We start from the raw sequence: 23,462 nt of genomic DNA on the forward strand, positions 1-23,462 counted from the left end.
GTAAAAAAAAAAACAAAAAATCAAGCACCCAGCCATGCAGGGTGAAAGAATGGGTGGTTGTAAAAAGATCACGGAATTCGAGCACAGCACTGAAATAGGAGGTCACCATTGTAACAAGTCAGTTTGTGAAATGTATGTGCTTCGATATCTCACAATTAATTGTGAGATAACATGTCCTCTATCATTTACCATTACATAGACTGTACACATGGGGCTTCATAGTGTGGGTTTCCATGGTCGAGCAGTTGCATGTAATCCTTTCATCACCAAGTACAATGCAAAGTGTCACATGAAGTGTAAAGCACACCGACAAGGTACTCCGGAGCAGTGGAAACATGCTGAGGAGTGACAAATCACACTTCTCTATTAGGCAAGTCTGATGGACAAGTCTGGGCTTTGGGAATGCCAAGAAAAGGTTACCTGTCTGACTGCATTGCGCCAACTGTAAAGTTTGGTGGAGCATAGATAATGCTATGGGGGTGTCTTTTCAGGACTTGGTCTGGGCCAGTGAATGGAAATCTTTAGGTTTCAGCATACCACCACATTTTGGACAATTGTATGCTTCCTACTTTGACATTGTGAGAACAGTTTGGGAAAGACTCCTTTTCTGTTCTAGCATGTCTGTTCCCCAGTGTTCAAAGCATGGTCCATAAAGGTCTCGCTATGTGGGGAAGGGGCGCCATTTCAATTTCAACTTCATTTAGCAGAAAAGTCAGATTGGCACTGCTAGCTATCCTCGGTGACACTGTCCACATCTCAGTATCACATTACAGTCACCAGCAAAATGGCGCTGCACTGTGATCCTAAACTTCATCCTCCCTTATCCTTTTGCAAACACCCAGAAGGGGAGGGGAAGATTGACGTCAGACACATGCGACCAGATCCCGTCAACAGTGTTTAAAGAGTGAAAATATCAAAACATTTTAAAGAATGTTTCATATTTAATACCATTACAATGTTTTAAAATATATAAGAAAATAAATTAAAAAGGGCCTTATTCATCAAAACTTTTATGCTGATATATTGAAAAGTCGCACAATTTTGGCACAGCTCAAGGCTGCACTTAAGTTTTGCGACTTTCGGCACTCTCACACCACTTTTGCCCAGCTCCCTATAAAGTGGGTGGGGCGAGGATGTGGCAACCACGATCAAACTCATGATGGGTGGCGGCGTTCGCTATTCCACAAATTTTACATCAGCAGGGACTAGAGTAGGATTAGTGGCGAGAAACACACGGAGATGCACACGACTCTTCCAACTCTCCTGATTCATGAATCAGGAGTGTCTGACTCCAGAACAACTACTGATCAAGACTGGCGTGAACAACACCGGTCTTGATGAATCGGGCACTAATACTATACATTATTTTAATTGTTGAATTTTTTTTTTATGACAAATTGCCTTAAAAAAATACATGTAACTGAGAAATACCGTATAAAAATAAACCTTTTCAGCCTTTTGCTGAGTTTTTCCCTTCATTTGACGGGTTTTTGGTGCAGTAGTTTTACGTTTTTTTAAGTACAGAAAAGCTTTGATTCTGCACTTAAAAATGCAACTGAGTTTTTATCAGGCTCCCCATAGAAACCTATAGAGAAAAAAATGCACCAAATCCACACAGTTCAACAGCTTCTTCAGACGAACAGTGTGCATGAATTTTCATGAAATCATATCCAAGTTGCTTGATAATTAAACGCAGCAGATGTTCTACACAAAAATATGCAGCTGAAAAAATGCAGTATTTAGGCTACAGTATGTAGGAACATGGCCTGATAGAATTCTGGCAGAGGTTTCTCTTAGCGAACATAGGAACAATTGGCCAGCTGAGAGCTCATTAGTATGACAGAGTCAGGGGAGTTGGCTGTCGGCTGGTCCATCTTTCGGCCAACTACTATCTAAAGTGTATGGGTGGCTTACCAAACATTGAGGGCATCTAAGCAAGTTGACCTTAACACAGATAACAGCAGTGATATATCACAGCACAAGAAATTGTAATTTGACATATAAAGCCCTTCAGACACATTAGATGGCTATCGGCCAAACAATGCTTCGGATGATCAATCAGCCGACAAGCATCTCCTACGGCTCTCCCAAACACAGGACCAATGGCTCAGCTGAGGGACACTGCATTCTCTATGAGAAAGCCACCGACAGATGTCTATACTGGCGGCTTCACTCCTGGAGAACAACGCAATCGGCAGTTTGAAATTGGACATGCCTGATCGATATCTTTCCCAACAATCAGTCGGTTGGCGCCCCCATACACATTAGACCGTCTGCCAACTCCGTCCATATCGGTGGGTTCGGCTGACCTTACTCTAATGTATATGGGGGCTTAACTCTACAACAGTCAATGGCTTGTGCAATGTTAAATTATGCAAATCCCCTTAAGTGAGATCACTTTCTGTGATAAGTTATCAAGATGAACCATTATTTACATTATTTATTAAACTCGGCCACATCTGTATATTTCTTATATAATTCATACATTCATTTCTTGATTCAGGGTTCCTATAACTATCCCACTGGTGTATAATACGCAATGAAGGACAAAAGGAAATAAATTGCTGATCTACAGAACAATATAATTGGTCAATAGTTACTAGTTAAAGTCTATTGCAGTGGTGTTCAGCTGTCACAGGATGATGAGAGTTGTTGTTTCTTACCAGCTAGAGAACCACAAAGTCAACTGATCTACAGCATATGTGAGACAGCAGAATTTGCAGTAAGCGGCTTAACAACGATAACGATAGCGATGGGGCAGGGGCAGGGGCCTGACTGTCGTCTACACCCATTAATAATGACCTTATGAACAGGTAACACACTTTAATTTTTCCCTTTTGCTTCGGGTATAAATCTGTGAAGCAGAGACAAATCTCTGTAATTCCCTATAGCTGGGATAAAATAGGTTAATCTGTCAATGTAGAAGCGTACTGTAGAATGGTTTTCTAAAGGCTTTTTGGAGAAGAAATGAAGGTGTCTAGGATTTAAGTTTTCCAAATCAACTATCATGGATTTTAATAGACTTGAGAAGCTCTGTCTTCTCGCTAAATGGACGTTTAGAGTAATTAAACGTATCTTCTTTTCATCTGCAGGCTCATTGCAGGACCGCACTGCATTGTCTGAACTCTTATCAGCCAGTATTGATTGCAATGAAACAGAGTCTAGTATAGGAGAAAATTCACAGATAATAACATACAATGTAGGCACATGTAATGCATAGCAAGTAAAGATCAATGAACAACAGATCAAAAGATCAAATGGCAATTTGTGCACATCAATCTGGATAAAAATTTTAGGCCAAAATCATGTTTCATGGAAATTTTACAAGATGTAACGTTCCATAATAGAAATTCAGAACATTTATAAATTGCCACTGATCTGTTTAGAGTTCCATAACCATACTGTAAGGAGGCAGTGAGTTCTCTGCAATTGGCCCTATGGTCTGCACATGGAATCCAGACCACGAAAAGACCTGTCCATAAAACCTAGTGATCTCCAATTCTACTCACTTGTTCACATATCGACCTGAATCCCAAATCTTCAAGTCTGTCAAGTTCAAATGTTTCTCCTAATAAAGGATTGAATGGTTTTGCTGTCCGGTGGACTGTGGTGGAATAGGAAGACACGGAGAAGGCTGCAACAAAGCACATCTGTTCTATGGAATTTTCACATTTGGCCGCCTTGTCCAACAGCTCATGGTATTCCAGGTCTTCAGTGAGTCTCTGCAGCATGGAGAGTGGCTCATTGAAATTGACCTAGGGTAAGAAAAGAAAAAAAATGAGATGGCTGCACATAGTGAGAACATCTAGATCCCGTGGCAAGTTTTGACAACTCTAACAAGAAGCCCATCATGACTGTAATCAAGCACTGTGCTATTAAAAGTAAAACATGATCATAATGAAAGAACCCACCAAAGATATAGCAGATATGACCCAGGGGTACACATTTTACAGGCTGAGAACCTAGAATCCAGAAATAGAGTATGACATGACAAGAGAGAGAAATAAGGAAAAGTTCAGACACACTTATATTTTTCAGTTTACAGGTCAAATTCAATCCAGAAATAAGAATAATGGTGAAAAAAGAGGCCACGTACAAGCTTCAGATGAAAAGTAAGAAATATAGAGACATCTGGCACTTCCATGGCTAATGTCCTCAGTCTGTACTACAGAACACTAGGCACTATCATACAACACTTCCTAAGTTGGCCATATACATTACATGAAGTTTTATTGAGACTGGCTGACCATCTAATTTGCATGTTTGTTTTTAAATGCTCTGCTCACAAAAATGTTGGAGGGAAAGGAGACCAGGCATTTTGGGTTTCAACATGTCCAATCTTTTATTTCTCATGGAAGATATGTATGGCGGTAGCCAACTAATTTTTACCCTTTGAGGTTTGTTCACACTGTCTTTTCCTGCTATTTTTTGCATGGAACACTCCATCAAAAAGCCAAAAAACACGAACATAATAATTTCTATGTAAAAACAAAGTGCGGTTCATATGTCCAAACTATTGATTTAATTTTAAATGCTTCAGGATCTTAAAAGATATCAAGCATTTAAAAGAAGTAACATATACGGTCCATTCTTCAGGTGATTTCTGCTGGGAAGAAGCTCGCCACTTATAAAACAAAGAAAATGCCTGGTCATTTTTTAGCTTTTTTTTTCCCCTATTGCTGGTACTGGAACTGGTAAAAATACACTCTTTCATTCCTGTCATGTCACTTTGTATTAATTCCTGAAAAGCACCTGAAGAGTAAATAAACTACCTGACTGCAGTTTTTAATATATCAGGGGGTGCGGTTTTTAAAATTGCATCACGTTTGGTGGGGTTTACAATATATAAGACCCCTAAAGTCATTCCAAACCTGGATAGGTTCCTAAAAAAATTAATTTTGTAAATTTCCTTGGAAAAAGGAAAAATCGCAGCAAAATTTTTAAAACCTCCTAAAATGCTAACAGAATAAAATACATTTTACAAATGGTGCTGATGTAAAGCCGACATGAGGGAAATGTTATTTATTAATGTTTTTCTGTGGTATGACTGTCTGGATTAAAGGGATGATTAATCATTCAAAGTTTGAAAATTGCTAATTTTTAAAAAATTTGTTATCAAATTTCTCATATTTTTTATAAATAAACACAACAAAAAATCAACCTAAGTTTACCATTATCTAAATTATAATGTGCCACAAAAAAAAACAATCTCAGAATCACTGGGATACCTTGAAGTATTTCAGAGTTATTACTACATAAAGTGACAATGGTCAGATTGAAAAAATTTGGCCTGGTCACTAAGGGGTTAAATCAGATGATGGACCTTATTATTTTCTATGAGCCACACATTGTTGCCAAACTCCACGTTTGTTTTTTTCCCCCCTTTTGACAAGAACCATAATTTACCTAAAAAAAAACAACACTGAGATCAATGAATGGTGAATTAAGAAAAGGCTATGGAAATTAGATTAGATAAATATCACCACTACTGCAAGAAAATCCAACTGCACATGTATTGTAAGATAACTTGAAGGAGATTTCCAACCCGAGACCTGCTCAGACCCTCACTTATTTTCAGAATGTGAGACCCTCGTGCTCCCAGCAACAAGACACCAGCTAGGAGCGCCATACACTTAATAGAGCGCCATGCTGATGCTGGACCGCCTCTTTATTCAAAATGCTCCCTCGTAGCTGCAGTCTTATAGTTGGGAGGATCAGAGACTCTGGTCCCCTGTTCTGAGTTTCAGCGTTTAGTACACAGATTAGGTTTAATCAAGATTAACAAAGACCTGACCTTAATGACCAATAGTTAATAATCTTTATAATAATCTATAGTTTTATATAGTGCTAACATATTCCGCAGCGCTTCACAGTTTGCACACATTATCATCGCTGTCCCCGATGGGGCTCACAATCTAAATTCCTTATCAGTATGTCTTTGGAATGTGGGAGGAAACCGGAGAACCCGGAGGAAACCCACGCAAACACGGGGAGAACATACAAACTCCTTGCAGATGTTGTCCTTAGTGGGGTTTGAATAGTTCAGTGCAAATGACAACAGTAGCAGATATCTGTGGAGATGATTTCATGTTGGATAATATTTTCAACAGATGGTCATCTAACAGTAATGCCTATAAATATGCAGAATTGTCTGGCAAAGTACGGGTGGCATACGTGTGCACAGTAACGGTGGGTTGTGTGGGCACTGCCAGTCTTGCAAATATCTGTTGGAGAAATCACATGCCATCTTATCAATTCACAAAAAGGTTATTTACTGCCAAGAGAGCAGGTTTTGCCTGCAAAAACAACCTGCAGCAAAAATGCAGCATGTGAACATAGCCTATAAATGTTTGCAAACTAGAACTTTTGTCGATTTATAAAACTATAGAGCTCACAATCCCTTTCAGAGCCACACAGAGATTTGAGGATTTTTGACGTGTCAGAAGATTAGTTTTAAGTGAATTTCATATACCGTATATACTCGAGTATAAGCCGACCCGAGTATAAGCCGACCCCCCTAATTTTGCCACAATAAACTGGGAAAACTTAATGACTCGAGTATAAGCCTAGGGTGGGAAATGCAGCAGCTACTGGTAAATTTCAAAAATAAAAATAGATACCAATAAAAGTAAAATTAATTGAGACATCAGTAGGTTAAGTGTTTTTGAATATCCATATTGAATCAGGAGCCCCATATAATGCTCCATACAGTTCATGATGGGTACAATAAGATGCTTCATACAAAATACGCCCCATATAATGCTCCATAAAGTTCATGATGGACCCCATAAGATGCTCCATATTAAAATATGCCCCATATAATGCTGCACAAAAGGTTAATGATGGCCCCATAAGATGCTCTATAGAATATTATGTCCCATATAATGCTGCACTAAGGTTGATGGCCCCATATGATGCTCTATAGATTATGTCCCATATAATGCTGCACAAACGTCGATGGCCCCATATGATGCTCCATAGATTATGTCCCATATAATGCTGCACAAAGGGTGATGGCCCCATAAGATGCTCCATAGCATATTATGCCCCATATGCTGCTGCGATGAAAAAAATGTATTTTAAATGACATACTCACCTCTCGTCGCTCAGGCCCCCGGATCTTGTGATATTCACCTTTCCCAGTTCCACCACCGCGTGCCGCTGTGTCTTCTGGGTCTCTGCAGTGACCGTTCTGGTAAGGTCACAGCCAAAGGACGCGGAAGACACAGCCCAGGGGTGGAACGGGGACAGGTGAATATCGCATGGCTCACCCTCCCCGTCATACTCACCCTCCTGGCACGGTCCCTGCTTCTCCGATGTGATGGTCTCTGGTGCCGGAAGCTTGTTCCGGTGTTCAGCGGTCACATGGTATCACTCATTAAAGTAATGAATATGCGCTCCACCCCTATGGGAGTAGAGTCACGTCCATATTCATTACTTTAAAGAGCGGTACCACGTGACCGCTGAACACGGGAACAAGCTGCCGGCATCAGAGACAATCTGAGAAGCAGGGACCGCGCCGGGAGTAGGTGAGTATGATGTGACAGCTGCCGCTCCCACTACCCCGCCACCCCCCTGGGACAATGATTTGAGAATAAGCCGAGAGGGGCACTTTCAGCCTAAAAAAATGGGCTGAAAATCTCAGCTTATACTCGAGTATATATGGTACTCAATTTTCTATCCATTACTTTACATTAATGGTGGACAACTCGCAGTCCTTAAGTGCTTCCTCTTTGGCCTTTATCTCCCCTTTGACATCTGAGCACCCATGTAAGCTAAAATAGAACAAGTCACAAAAATTCAGTACCTGTTGGATTTTTTTGCAACTTGCTTGCAACGGTAATTTGCAGGTCGTAATGTGAAGGTTGCATGACCTGTGCCCAAAATTTCCATGTAGCCCAACCTAGGTGATCGGTGGTCGTGGAGCTCTACAAAATGAACTCTTAGCCAAGTCCTAGAGAGGTGAATCTGATGTAAATTACATTTACAGAAAAGCTATATCAATAAATGTATTTATAAAAGAGTAATAAGATCGTAATATTTTAAAATAAATAAATATAACATTTTTAAGAAGAAGCCAGATAGGACCCATTGATTCATATGTCTCATCCCCACTGAATCCATTAAGAAGCAATTGACACCACTTTAGGCAACAGCAAGATCCTTTTGCTGTGTCCATGGCTCATAAATAGCAGGTGATGGCTCAGAGCCAGACCTGGAAATAGCACGAATCAGATACCCCAGCTTGGCAATGCCAAGGCTTGTTTTGACTGTCTGGGCTCAGAGCATGAATGGAAGGTGAATCTGCTGACATATTTTACACAAAATCAGAATTTGTAAGTTTGTTTTTGAGCCAATAAAGATCGATGGTGGAAAACACCAAATAACATGTAATAAAGGCTTTTAGAAATATCCTAACAGGAACAGAGAGATGCAGCTTCACAGAATAGATGCATAAAAATCCTGAAGAAAGATGAGCAAGTAATGGTTCTGAGGAATTTGGTTTTTTTTCAATTTTAGTGGAAAATCAGCAGACACGTAGCCTTTAATTGATTTTTCTGTATCCTCTCCTGGGCTAAATGGGCTGTGGGAAGGCGTAATCGCGAGTGATAAATGTCTCTGAATGCTCAGATGGTGTATCACTGATCCCCCGCCTCCAATACCATATGGAAGCAGCACACGGACAGGGCACATCGACCATCCGCTACAATCAATGATTGCATTTGCTGCCGCTATATCCAGGGCTACTAATACAACTCGCACATACATACGGGAACACCCCTGGAGCCATCAGTCCTGGAAATATCTATTTATGTAATTACCTTAAATTGTCTGTCATCCACTTCCATCTGGACGTCCTCGAATCCCACAATCCACTGTGCTGCACAGGAAGTACGCCGACCTCCATATTGGAATACCCAAGTGATGGGTATTAATATGGCACCCGCTGGTGGTACTAGGCCCTTGCGCAGCACCATCAGCGGGTCTTTGCCGGACCCCCTGCTGCTGGGAATCCCCCGCCGCAAGAACCCCACACTGCAAGGACTCCTTCCCCACCGCTAGGATACAGGCCCCTGCTGGGATCCAGACCGCCGCTGGGATCCCGGCCTCCACTGGGATCCAGACTGCCGCTGGGATCCCAGCCGCTGCTCCTCGGATCCATACCACCGGGGCACCCTTCCAGCCGGGCAGCAATAGGAAAATGATTCACTGTGCAGCTGTGATCTTGGAGTCAGAAATGCTTCCAGGGGCAATCCCAATGATGTTCCTGTGTCTCAATATGTAAAGTGATGGGTGTCTCAATATGTAAACTGCTGGTGGTACCAACCTATTGCACGATACCACCAGTGGAACACCGTCGCACCACACACACACACACTGTATATGTCGTACGCATCACATTCACACTCACACACACTCACATTCACACTCACACTCACTCACACGCACGCTCACACTCACACACTCACATTCACGCTCATGCTCATATTCACACTCACAAACTCACGCAGCCTCTTGCGCGGTACCACCAGCGAAACACCATTGCGAACATGCTGCCGCCGGGATCAGCCGAATGATTTACTGACTGCCGCCATCTTTGTACAGGAGGAGTGCATGCGCAGTTTTAATGTGACCGCCACTATCTGTCTGCACAAAGATGGTGGCGGTCTGATTTACTGCACCTGCACGAATTATGTGAATCATTGGGCTGATCCCGGCGGCAGATGCGCTATGTGTCTACAGGCAGAGGAAGCTGGTCATATTAAAGGGGTTTTTCCAAGAACGAAAGTTAATTTTAAAAATTGACTGTCTGACCGTGTACGGAGCATACCACAGCTCCTGGGCAGGGGAGGAAGCAAAAGACAATACTAACATTACAGCAGGGTATCACAGTGGATTCATTTTGTGAGGTAAAAGATTTCACTGACCGTTTTTAAAAAATATTTTACCTCACAAAATGTATCCTCTGCGATCTCCTGCTGTAATGTCAGTATTGTCTTTTGCTTCCTCCTGCTCAGGAGCTGTGGTATGTTCGGTACACGGTAAGACACAGACAATTTTTAAAATTAACTTTTGTTCGTGGGAAAACCCCTTTAAAAAGCAAATATCAATGCCAACATGGTTCCTCATAAAAAATATGCCAATGATAATGAAAGGAAAGCAGCATAGGCACAAAGTCGAAGACAACAAAGAGCAAATGAGACTCTTGAAGAGAAACAGCATTGCTGGGACAAAAGCAATGCATATAAGCGTAGGCGTCAAGCACATGAGTCCCCTGAGGCAGAAGTCATTAGATTATTACAGGATGCCATTAGGTAACAATAGCGCCGCATGCCTGCCCCCATTGTGACATTACCACCCTCCCGATGCGATAGCATCGGGCCTCCATCTAGTGAGATTAATAATCATGACAAATCTAGATACATTTCTTCACTTTCAGTCAGTAACCCCCATCAAAAACGCTGCTGTCAATCTCTCCTAGTCTGGTTCAGCAGATGGCTGGGGACAATAGAATAAATTAGACCAAGAAATGACCATGGGATACCGGTCCATTTATCCTACGCTCTATGAATGACTCGGCTCCTTGTGCTTCCTTGCTATGTAGCCTTTTACAAAAGAGGGCCATAAGCTAATACCAATGTTCTGTGATCCAAGGTTTCTTTATACCATTGTGACTGTAGGAGAGAGACAAAGCTTCAGTGGTGCATTTTATTACTACATATTAAAGGAAATTACTTTATCCGATCATAGAAGGAGCTCCTGCTATCAGCCTGAGAAGACACAGCAGACCTGCATTACCAGAAGAGGCACAGAACAGCTCATCGTGTGATTTCAAAGTCACAAAACGCTTCCATTTTGGCATCCTACCCCACAGTCCAAACATATGAAGAATACAGTAGACTGTTGTCACCTGGAGGAGACAACCAGTACTTGCCAGTAGTTCTGTTTTTTTTGCTATAGGCGTCTCACCAGCCTATTGGACTAATTGTCGTCTGCTTGACTTTTCATCAATTTGTGAGGTATGTCCATCTCCAAGTAATGTCACTTTTATGCCAAACGTAAGACACTTCTTGATGACTGCCTTCAAAGTGCTCTATGGTGTCTATATTTGTAGACAGATATTATGTCTCGTTTTAGCTCTAGGGTTGATCTTACTGAGAGATTCCGTTTAAAGGGAACCTGTCACCCCCAAAATCGAAGGTGAGCTAAGCCCACTGGCATCAGGGGCTTATCTACAGCATTCTGGAATGCTGTAGATAAGCCCCCGATGTATCCTGACATATGAGAAAAAGACGTTAGATTATACTCACCCAGGGGCGTTCCCGCTGCGGTCCGGTCCAATGGGTGTCGCGGTCCGGTCCGGGGCCTCGCATCTTCATAGAATGACGTCCTCTTCTTGTCTTCACGCTGCCTCTCTGTCCTTTCCCGGCTCCTGTGCACTGCAGTACTTTGCTCTGCCCTCAACAGGGCAGACAAAGTGCGCCTGCGCCGAAGCTGCGGCGTGAAGACAAGAAGAGGATGTGATCGTAAGAAGATGGGAGGCCTCGGACCGGACCGAGACGCCCACCGCTGTAGATAAGCCCCGCGACGCCCACCAGAATGCTGTAGATAAGCCCCTGATGCCGGTGGGCTTAGCTCAACTTCCAATTTGGGGGTGACAGGTTCCCTTTAAATATGATTGGCTAATTCTGAACACAAACATATGCCCAATTATATGAGGGTGTTCACACTTACGCAACCACATTATTTTAGTTTTGTTATTTTTATGTACTCCTCAAAATTATGTCAGTTTGTTTCTCGATGGATTTCTACAGATTGTAGGTGACATTAAAGATTTTCTGAAATTCTGAAATGATTCTACTTGGCATGATTAGATCTTTATATTACAAAACCCTGGAGTTTTAACAGTGGTGTGTAGACTTTTCATATTCCCTGTATATTAACAAAGAATTGTATTTTGGGGATTAGACAGAGACCTGGAGGAATGAGGTTTGTAAGTCATAATTATTTTGCCTACTTTATTTGCCACTTTTGCATTATCTTTTGTATGCTGTCATTTATTAGTAAATCCTAGCTTGTTCATGGGCACGTTATTATGCGGCTATTTCTGCATATTTCTGCTATAATCTCGTCACTTTTGACAGAACAATCCAGCCATGGACCAGAATCAATGAACGGCCTTTGATTTTTCTGTCCTCGTGTTGTTACGCTGTTCTGAGATCTGATGGATTGAAATCTTTAGAAGATGCGAGATGCAATCAGGGATCTTTACTGTCTACAACTTGACAGACACCACCTGTCCTCTCTGCAACCTGCTCACGTAGAGCAATGACGCTCAGATCGTTCCCATCCCGATACCTGGGATCAGCTGTGCGATAAACTGAACCACTCAGGCTTGTAATGCCATATGTAGCTGCTATTAAATAATGACACTGGGAACAGCTATACGCACCACTGCGCAGATCGCAAACACAGAACAATTTCCACTGGAAACATAAATGATAATGTGATTTATAGGTACAGAGCCTGCCTGGAATATCCAAGGAAAAATCAACCATAGTAAATCTGGAGAAACTCCTTACACTGATTCCTAAAGAGCATTTCCCATAAGGGGAAAAAAATTCATATAACTAGAATTCCTTCAGTTTCCATCATTTTACAGGGTAAAAATAACATCGCGGAACAACGAGTTTAACACGGACTGTGGTAAAGAGAGATTTCAGGACCACTAATCGTATGTATTCATAAAGTTATTACACCTTATATGCTCATATCCAAACGGTAACACAGCGTTTGAGGGTGTAATTTTCTATTTTTGTTATCTCTGTTTTTGGGGGGAGAGCTGTGTGATAGACAATGAATGTTGGAACAATATTCCTAGCTGTCCCAGACACTTGTCACATTTCCTAACAGTTTTTTTGTTTTAGGGCTCGAGTAAATCGGAAGTATGTTATCCGTGGTTTCCATGGGTAGCACTCGCAGCCATGCTATCCTACGTGGCCGTGGACGTGTCCGATGTTTTCCTGAGGTTCGAGGAAAAAAAAAAATCACAGCATGCACGACTTGCCTCCAAGAATCAGATAGCGCTTGCCCATTCAAGCCTATGGGTCCAATTTTCACGGACTAACATAATAGACAAAGCAGAGAAATTTTTTTTTCTCCATCTTCGAGGTAATCGTGTCCCATTCTGATCAAACTCTTATCAGACTCTGATTAGCGTTATCAGACCAATATTCTCAGATGGAGAGAAAACAGTTGTGTCACCCTAACCTGGCGGAGAGAATCCAACGCCCTCTCTATTTCTTCCCTGGGGTGATATATAAAGTCCATCAGTACTGTAAACTGCCCTGTTGATCAGTAATTTGGTACCAGTGTGGCGTATGGTGCCCCACTACATCTCTGGATTCCATGGTACACGATGTCTATGTAATATGGCATTTTATGGCGACACCATACAAGTGCCGATGACTCCATAGAACACAGCTACAGGTAGTCGGTGTTCCCCCTTACAGGTTCCCTATAGTTCTCCTTATTCTTGAGAAACAAGCCTGCATGACAGCATTAAGGACCAAAGCAGATTTTGGACCAAATATATCGATCGTACATAGACTGAAAATAAGACCATGTAGAAATACAGACAAACCAAAGACTGAAACAGTTTACCAGAAAATGTAACTGTAAACTAGCAATTCCTATGGCTGCCATCAGTGGATGTCTCTGACCGAGGCCATTCAGTGATATTCCTTAACAATTGGGTCCTACCATCCCCAAAAAGGAATCTTTTTAACATATATGTTTTGCTGGATACTACTGTAAGTAATAGTGTAATTTATTACAACATTTTCTACCTTTTCTGTGATATGGGACATGTACCAACCAAATGACAGTGATCGGAGGACACTCTGTTAGCCTCCTCCAGGCTAGTATGATCTTGTGGACACATTTTAGATATATGATGGGAACTTTCTTGGCATAGATGCAGAACATATCATCATCAGAAAGGAATGGACCTTGTGCACTCAGGAGTCAGGACCTTATCATAGGCTATCCAAACAAATCATATGGTGCTGCGAGATATGAGAACAACGGTCAGCCAACTAGACTCTTCTTTTCCTAATTACCTTACTCCTGATGAACCTTAGAAAAGGGGAAACGAGTCGAGTGGTTAAATTGATCATCTCAACAGTGTTTAGCAGTGATTTCTAATGAAGTTAACGCATCTTATATCACATTTATAACACATGCTGTCAGGACCGAATTAGATCTTAAACTGGTGATATGCATTGATTACAATTGATTCTTCACCATCAAATCCCCTTGTTTTGGGTCAGACATTGGTAAATGTGAGTGCTATTGTTTTGTTTATCTGTGCTCTGTCCCAGCATTCCTAAGGTGCATATGATTGATAGATGTATCGTTGAATTAACATGCACTTAGCACTTTATTTGTTGAAACCATTTGTATAACATACATTTGATATATTGTTGATTCTGCTTGTCCCCCCTGAAAACTGGGGCCTAATAGGGCCTGAAGGGTCAGCCGGCGGTGAGTGGGGGCGCCATCTGCGCATAGCAGGGTGCCGACTGCCGTAGCAAGGTAGGGATATGATAGGGGTATGATAGGGTGAAGCACTGTCCTCCTGTTATTGTTATTTCTTTTTAACAATTGGTCATGGTGGTCCTAGTCATTTTTCAAATTTTAAAGTAATTAATAAAAGTTATATTTTATAGTACCTTGTAAGTACAGAGCTTTATGGTTCAACAAATGCAAAGCATACCTTATAAAACGCGATGTGTTCATAGGCTTGATGTCACTAATTACTATGAGATGTATATCTGTTTCTATAGATTAATTGTACAATGTCTAAGGGTACCGTCACACAGTGCCATTTTGATCGCTACGACGGTACGATTCGTGATGTTCTAGCGATATCGTTACGATATCGCAGTGTCTGACACGCAGCAGCGATGCAGAGAAGCTGAGACGCCGGAGGACAGACACCGGAATGTGAGTATGTACTGTTTGTTTTTTTTACGTTTACGCTGGTAACCACGGTAAACATCGGGTTACTAAGCGCGGCCCTGCGCTTAGTAACCCGATGTTTACCCTGGTTACCCGGGGACTTCGGCATCGCTCCAGCGCCGTGATTGCAACGTGTGACCGCAGTCTACGACGCTGGAGCGATAATCATACGATCGCTGCGACGTCACGGATCGTGCCGTCGTAGCGATCAAAATGGCACTGTGTGACAGTACCCTAAGGGTCCATTTACACTGCAAGATTATCATGAATGAGCTTTCCTTGGAATGCTCATTTAAGGATAACATTGCAGTGTAAACAGGCTGACGAACACCTATTGAGCAAAACACTTGTTCATCAGGTGGAATGATCTTTTGGGCTGTTCAAAAACTCATCTTCCTCCCCAACACATCGCCCTGTGTACACAGGACTCATACTACTGAAAACAATGGCAGCTTCTGTGCAATGAATGACATATCGTTCAGGGCGCACTGGTAGATGTGGTAGGCCTCTATAAACGGGATATAAAACGACTGTTGTAAGTAATAATTAATTGTCAGTCGCTTAATGCCACAAGTCCAGCGGTGTAGATTGAAGCAAATCACACAAGAGAAAAACTTGAAGACTGTTAATTAAAAGAAAAAAAAATAATAATTTACCGGTAAGCAAAAAAGGCTTTTTACAGTGGAAAACAAAGATATCTATAGTTATCACTAAATAAGTCCTCTCAATACGTTCACAGGCACAATCTAAGTGAAACAACTTTCAACCCAGCCAGCAACAAAAACTGAAAGATTTTAAAAATGCTCTCCTTTCCACAAGGCACGGGGTTAAAAATAGAAAATAAAAAAAAATACACTGAGCTCACCGCTGCTCCCACCTCCGCTGCTGAAATCTCACTTTTATTTTTGCCTGAAATATTTCATCTGTTGCAGACGCTTCTCCAGCCTTAGCCTCGGTCCCTGTGCAATAAATATTCTAAATTAAAAAGAATCCATGCTGTTAAGCTGTCATATTCACCTCTACAAAGAGCGCACGCCGCTGACCTTGTCTGCCTCATTACAACTTTTCCCCAGGTGTTTTACCAAGCTTTTGCTTTATCGAGCATCTTGATGGGTTATTCATTAGCGACCAGTGAGAAATAGAAATTAACCAAATTATACAAGCAATAGGGGACTGTAAGCAAATCAAGAAGTGGTGTTTATATATGCGCGATATGTAGGTATTATATATATATATATATATATATATATACACTCACTGGCCACTTTATTAGGTACACCTGTCCAACTTCTTGTTAACACTTAATTTCTAATCAGCCAATCACATGGCGGCAACTCAGTGCATTTAGGCATGTAGACATGGTCAAGACAATCTCCTGCAGTTCAAACCGAGCATCAGTATGGGGAAGAAAGGAGATTTGAGTGCCTTTGAACGTGGCATGGTTGTTGGTGCCAGAAGGGCTGGTCTGAGTATTTCAGAAACTGCTGATCTACTGGGATTTTCACGCACAACCATCTCTAGGGTTTACTGAGAATGGTCCGAAAAAGAAAAAAAATCCAGTGAGCGGCAGTTCTGTGGGCGGAAATGCCTTGTTGATGCCAGAGGTCAGAGGAGAATGGGCAGACTGGTTCGAGCTGATAGAAAGGCAACAGTGACTCAAATCGCCACCCGTTACAACCAAGGTAGGCCTAAGAGCATCTCTGAACGCACAGTGCGTCGAACTTTGAGGCAGATGGGCTACAGCAGCAGAAGACCACACCGGGTACCACTCCTTTCAGCTAAGAACAGGAAACTGAGGCTACAATTTGTACAAGCTCATCGAAATTGGACAGTAGAAGATTGGAAAAACGTTGCTTGGTCTGATGAGTCTCGATTTCTGCTGCGACATTCGGATGGTAGGGTCAGAATTTGGCGTAAACAACATGAAAGCATGGATCCATCCTGCCTTGTATGGAGCATCTTTGGGATGTGCAGCCGACAAATCTGCGGCAACTGTGTGATGCCATCATGTCAATATGGACCAAAATCTCTGAGGAATGCTTCCAGCACCTTGTTGAATCTATGCCACGAAGAATTGAGGCAGTTCTGAAGGCAAAAGGGGGTCCAACCCGTTACTAGCATGGTGTACCTAATAAAGTGGCCGGTGAGTGTATATATATATATAATTGTCTAAGGGTTTTTCTGTCTGTCCCGTTTATTCATTTGCTGGCGTGGCCTGGCGGCCTCGACCAATCAGAGACGGGCACAGTATCGACGTAGATGTCATAATGGTTGCCATGGTGACGATGATGTCATAAAGGTTGCCTCGACCAATCAGCGACGGGCACAGTCTGCCGCGAATTCTGGAATCATCATTGTCCATATACTACGGGGACATGCATATTCTAGAATACCCGATGCATTAGAATCGGGCCGCAATCTAGTATATATATATGTGGTAGATCATCTCACTCAGCTGCACACGGAGGTAGATACAGGTATACTGTCTCTTTAAATCTTCGGCTGGTTTATTACATATGTGGCATAAACTAACGCGTAGTGAAAAATAAACACGGCCCTTTGGGTAAAACAGGAAAACAAAACAAAATGGTATACAGTCTCTGCTCTGAAGTTGTGGGCATCCGCCCGCTCAGGATGTAACAACTAGATTCAGTTTAACACAAAACCACTTCTTTGGAGCTGCCTGCTCCAGACCCACTGAACACTGAATGTCTCTGGAGGCAGACTATTTAAACACCAGATCACACCCGCAGGCCGGTTTCACACGTCAGTGGCTCCGGTACGTGAGGTGACAGTTTTCTCACGTACCGGAGACACTGACACACGTAGACACATTAAAATCAATGTGTCTCTGCACATGTCATTGATTTTTTGCGGACTGTGTGTCCATGTGCAAAACACGGAGACATGTCAGTGTTCGTGGGAGCGCACGTGATCACACGGACCCATTAAAGTCAATGGGTCCGTGTAAAACACGTACCGCACACGGATGCTGTCCGTGTGCAGTCCGTGTGCCATGCAGGAGACAGCGTTACAGTAAGCGCTGTCCCCCCAGCGTGGTGCTGAAGCCGCCATTCATTTCTTCTCTCCAGCAGCGTTCGCTGGAGAGAAGGTATGAACAATCATTTTTTTATTTTTTTTTGTGTTTAAAATAAAGATTCCTGTCACCACCCCCCTCCCACCACCTGTGCGCCCGCCCGCTGGAAATAAAATACTCACCCGGCTCCCTCGATGCTTCCTCTCAGCGCCGCAGCTTCTTGCTGTATGAGCGGTCACGTGGTGCCGCTTATTACAGTGATGAATATGCAACTCCACCTCCCATTTTTTTTAGATATAGAAAAACTGACTGAACAGCCATCTAGTCTGAACTGGTGCATAACCAAAAAGTCTTACATAGCAAATAGATAATGGCTGCACTCAATTTTACTGTGCTAAAGCAAGGAAATGTGCGATACATGAAATGTGAATAGCATACTGGCTTGTGAAATCTATGAAAAAACAGATGGCTGTTCAGTCAGTTTTTCTATATCTACTATGTACTGTTTTTTTCTGACTTGAACGCCCTGCCCTTCACCATGCTGTGATTTTAATTACATCCAAACACAGTTGGTTCTAACCTTCCTATAAATGCAGGCTTTACCATGTTATTAGCCATAGGTAAGTGTTCACACTAGGCAGACAGGTTAGTTACCCATCCGATCTGAGATTACCTTGACGTTTGGTGGATGGGCTCACAACTTTTGGCCACATGTTGTGCTAAGCATCTCATGTGTTTTTTCATAGATTTCACAAGCCAGTATGCTATTCACATTTCATGTATCGCACATTTCCTTGCTTTAGCACAGCAAAATTGAGTGCAGCCATTATCTATTTGCTATGTAAGACTTTTTGGTTATGCACCAGTTCAGACTAGATGGCTGTTCAGTCAGTTTTTCTATATTTACTATGTACTATTTTTTCTGACTTGAACGCCCCGCCCTTCACCATGCTGTGATTTTAATTACATCCAAACACAGTTGGTTCTAACCTTCCTATAAATGCAGGCTTTACCATGTTATTAGCCATAGGTAAGTGTTCACACTAGGCAGACAGGTTAGTTACCCATCCGATCTGAGATTACCTTGACGTTTGGTGGATGGGCTCACAACTTTTGGCCAAATCTTGTGCTAAGCATCTCATGTGTTTTTTCATAGATTTCACAAGCCAGTATGCTATTCACATTTCATGTATCGCACATTTCCTTGCTTTAGCACAGTAAAATTGAGTGCAGCCATTATCTATTTACTATGCAAATAAAAGTTAGCTCCTCCTCTGCAGTGTACACCCCACCTACAGGAAGTAGGAAATTCAGTTAGTGAGAAAGCAGTAGGAGAAGCAATGTGTAAATGAGAAAGAATAATAATATAATAATAATAATCTTTATTTATATAGCGCCAACAAATTCTGCAGCGCTTTACAGTTTCAAACACTCAAAGCGTGTTCAAACAACTCAAACGTTAACAGTATAACACAATAAACAGAGCTGTTCAACTTGGGAGGGTGATGTGTCCCCCAATGAAGGCTTTGAGAAACAGATTTTACGGTAAGCAACCAAAAATCCTGTTTTCTCTATCGCCTCATTGGGGGACACAGGAAACCATGGGAAGTCCCAAAGCAGTCCCTGGGGCGGGAACAGCAGTCCACTCCAATCTAGGACAGAGGAACTCACCACCGTCGCCTGCAAGGTCTTCCTACCTAAGCCGGCATACGCCGAAGCTAGGCATGGAAGTTTCGCGAACATGTGGAGGACCGATCATCGGTCTGTAGAGGTGCAAGGCAGAGGCCCTATATGTGCACCGCCGGGAGGCGCCCACTGCCCGGGTAGAGTGCACCTTAAACCTGGAAGGAGGAGCTCTGCTCTGACCTGGTAAATCTAAACATTGCTGACTGGATTTTGCGGGCATACGTTGATTTGGAGGCCGGAGGGCCTCTACGCCGAGCCCGTATACTGAAAAGGGGGGCCTTAGCTGGATAGATGCACCTCGCCCTGACCCGGTAGCGTGATGAGCGAAAGCTACGAAGGATGAGTCCGAGCAGGACAAAAGGAAGGGAATCAAGAACGATGGACAGAGCCATGGAGAACCTCGGCAAGGTAAGGGCAGAGCACAGAACCTGTGATCCACAGAATGTACAAAACTTCTGTCACAGACTCTGTAAGTGGTAGAGAGCCTGAAAGGAAGGTATAAAACGAAAATGGACCTGCCCCTCGCAAAAATGCAGGAATGTCCAATGTCTTGAAGAAAAGGACGGCCTGGATAAAGGCTTTCATAAAATAAAGGAAAGCACACGCGGTCCCAGGAGAACAACAAGGTTTAGTCTGAGGAAGAAGAGAACTTATCCCTCCGATGACCTCCTTAATAATTGGTTCAAGTTGGAGCCAAACTGACGGAAAACCTCGGAAGGCAAGCTGGTGAGGGACCTCCTAAAGTATAAGTCCTGCCACGCCTTAATCAAAAGGGCCCTACGGATGGGTACCAGATTGCTGGATGTCCAAGCAGCACCTGCAGCGGCATCCATGGGGGCGGATACCATGTACTTCCTTGCAAGAGTAAATTAGTCTGCAAGGGAGACAAAGGCAGGGCACAATGTAGCGGCAGACACTTCAATGGTCGACTTCACCATGAACTATTAGTCCGCCGTTGGTATCCTTGAGGGATGCTCTCTCTGGGAGAGGAGGACTGTATCGGTGGAAAATCTGGAAACCGGAAGGTCCAGAAACGGAGAAGAGATCCAGTTCGCAGTAAGCTCAGAAGAGAGGGAATATAGGAAATCGAGACGCTTCCCTCTTTGGAACGGCTGGACCAAGGATTCCGAGAGAAACCCCAGAAAAGACCATTAAATTGAAATGACAAGAAAAGACTTGAGAGTAAGGTACTGAGGACCTGCTAGAGAGCAAAACGCTGAAGACGTACTGAAGGGGACCTCGGGTGAAACCCTGGATCTCAACCCAGCAATGTAGGCTCTGCTACATCAACAAAACGACTCAGAAAGGGAGAACCGTTTGAAGAGACCACCTCTTGCCCGTCTAAGTAGATAGAACGGAGACTACCAGACGATTCCGCAGACTCAGATCCATCAGGAAGTTAAACTTAAGCGCACGGGGATGAAGGTGGTTAATAGGGACTATGGAAAATGTAGACAAGATTGGCATTGATAGGCACAATCGGATATGAGCAGTCAAAGAAGGAAAGTCCATGGAAAACCTGGAGAATGTCAATTCCATGGGAAGTTGGCCCTAGGAAGGAGCACATAGGCCCCAGAAAAAAACTTGACTGCCAAAAGGAAGATCCTTACCTATGATGACATGAGTGACTCTATCCGACCTGGACGTTCTAGAACGGGGAGAGGGTTCTAGCGTGTGGATCTACTTACCTAGGTATAAGACACCACACAAACGAGAATAACGGTGAAAAGGATACGAATCCTGCTGAAGGAAGGAACGTATTATCGCCAAAACCCCATCATCGGATCCAGGCGTGGAGCAGCCTTCTACACTGGATGATGCTTGCACAGAGTAAGATCCAATTCCTATCCGAGGTGGGAGAACCTGTTCCTGCCGCGGTCTGAAATAAAATCCCGGAGCTGCTCGAGGTTTAATCCAGTGTCTGTAAGAAAGAAGAGGTAAGTACTGACACATAAAAGGGAAGCTCTGTATTGAGGAAGTTAAAAGACCCCTAGAATAGTGCAGTGAACAATCATGAGTCAAGGTATTATATGAGCTCTGACTCCGTAAGAGACAGCCCGAATACTGTAAATCATATAAGATAGGAGTAACGCACTAGATAGTGTAGATAGACCTAGGACCGCACTGTAAACTGACCTACTGGATAGGTAGTGGTAGGCCCGAATAACCAGATGGAGAGGAAGGCCCCTGGGGAGCAACACGTAATTAAGGCCCAGTGCGTGGCTGAAGAAAAGCTGCGACCAGTCGGTACCTGAGACCAGCGTGTCCGACCTACATGAAAGTGGACAGGCCATTTATGCTGCCACTGCGGTCCACCCTGTGGCACTGAGGTCCACCTTATGGTACGTGGTAGATCTTCTGTTTAACCGTTAATAGGCCACAGACGTTATTGACCCTGAAACGCACGGTAAAAGTTGCGCCTCTGACTCACCTGAAAGCGGATAGTAACCGCTGTGGCAGCCAGCCAGAAGTGATGGATACCGGGCACCTCCCTCTGAGTGGTGACTAGAGGGTAGCCTAGGCAGATTCTGCAAAGGACCCATAAGAGCGTGATAGAGAGCGTTTCTGACTCACCTGACACTGGGGCAATAGAGCAGGACCAATACAGTACTCGATCTCGGGCACGTCTAAACCACTGGAAAGACGGCAGGTATAGACTAAATGTGTCTGGAAGATGACATCTAAAACCTGGCTAGCGGACAGAGTACTGCTGCAATCGAATGGGAGGAATAGGAGAGTACATCTGACCTACCTGAATACAGCACAGAACGCCAGTACCACTGCAATGGTCAATCCAAGACACGTCTTATCCGCTGAAGAAATGACAGCTTCAAATACCGTACTGTACCTGGAAGGTGGTGCGTGAGCAACCTGGATGGCGGATAGAGTACAGCTGCGATCGGCTCTCAGTATCCTGAGAATATGGCAGATAGAGTACCGCTACGATCGGCTCTCGGTATCCTGCGACTATGGCAGATAGAGTACTGCTGCGATCAGCTCTCGGTATGATGCGACTATGGCAGATAGAGTACTGCTGCAATCGGCACTTGGTATGCTGCGACTATTGCAGATAGAGTACTGCTGCGATCAGTTCTCGGTATCCTGTGACTAAATCAGCATGGAGAGAACCCTGGAGAAGGGTATAGGAGAGAGTTGATTCTGTTCAGCGGTCTAGGTCATGATACCTGATGGCATTAGGCAGAATAACAGCTTCCGTGTAGTAAGCCGCACCAAGGAGTCTATCTTGAAGTATGTCCTGCCATGCTCGTTCTCCTGAAGGTAGGACAGTAGGCTTGTCAACAGGGAGACTAAACTCTACTCTCCGTTGTGCACCTGACCGGACTTCTGAGCACGCTTGTGTGCTAGGATCATGGTACTGCTGAGGGATCTATGAGGATACGGGGTGGCAGTACACGCCGTACTCTAAGTCCGCATAGTGGGACTACAGGTGTGACTGTTCACCCTGTATCGCTCCGGAGAACCTACAAGAAAAACTACGCACATTGAGGTAGATAAGGGTCTAATGAAAGACCCGTGTCCACCTCCTACTGACACTAAGCTAAACTGAATATCCCACTTCCTGTCGGTGGGGTGTACACTGCAGAGGAGGAGCTAACTTTTTTATTTGCATAGTGTCAGCCTCCTAGTGGCAGCAGCCTACACCCATGGTTTCCTGTGTCCCCCAATGAGGCGATAGAGAAATTAAATGTTAATT

General features: G+C 43.4%; 1 protein-coding gene across 4 annotated transcripts in view; it reads right to left on the reverse strand.

Annotated features, from left to right (window-relative positions):
• OSBP2 (oxysterol binding protein 2) overlaps window positions 1–23,462 on the reverse strand; it is a 377,818-nt gene that overhangs the window by 23,875 nt on the left and 330,481 nt on the right. For all 4 annotated transcript variants that reach the window (XM_077291739.1, XM_077291757.1, XM_077291748.1 and 1 more), the window contains one exon: window positions 3,510–3,755. In XM_077291739.1, coding sequence (XP_077147854.1) covers window positions 3,510–3,755 — 246 coding nt within the window. The remainder of the gene's footprint in view (window positions 1–3,509; window positions 3,756–23,462) is intronic.

The sequence above is a fragment of the Ranitomeya variabilis genome, chromosome 1 (assembly GCF_051348905.1).
Source record: "Ranitomeya variabilis isolate aRanVar5 chromosome 1, aRanVar5.hap1, whole genome shotgun sequence".
In the NCBI taxonomy this organism is placed as follows: Eukaryota; Metazoa; Chordata; class Amphibia; order Anura; family Dendrobatidae; genus Ranitomeya; species Ranitomeya variabilis.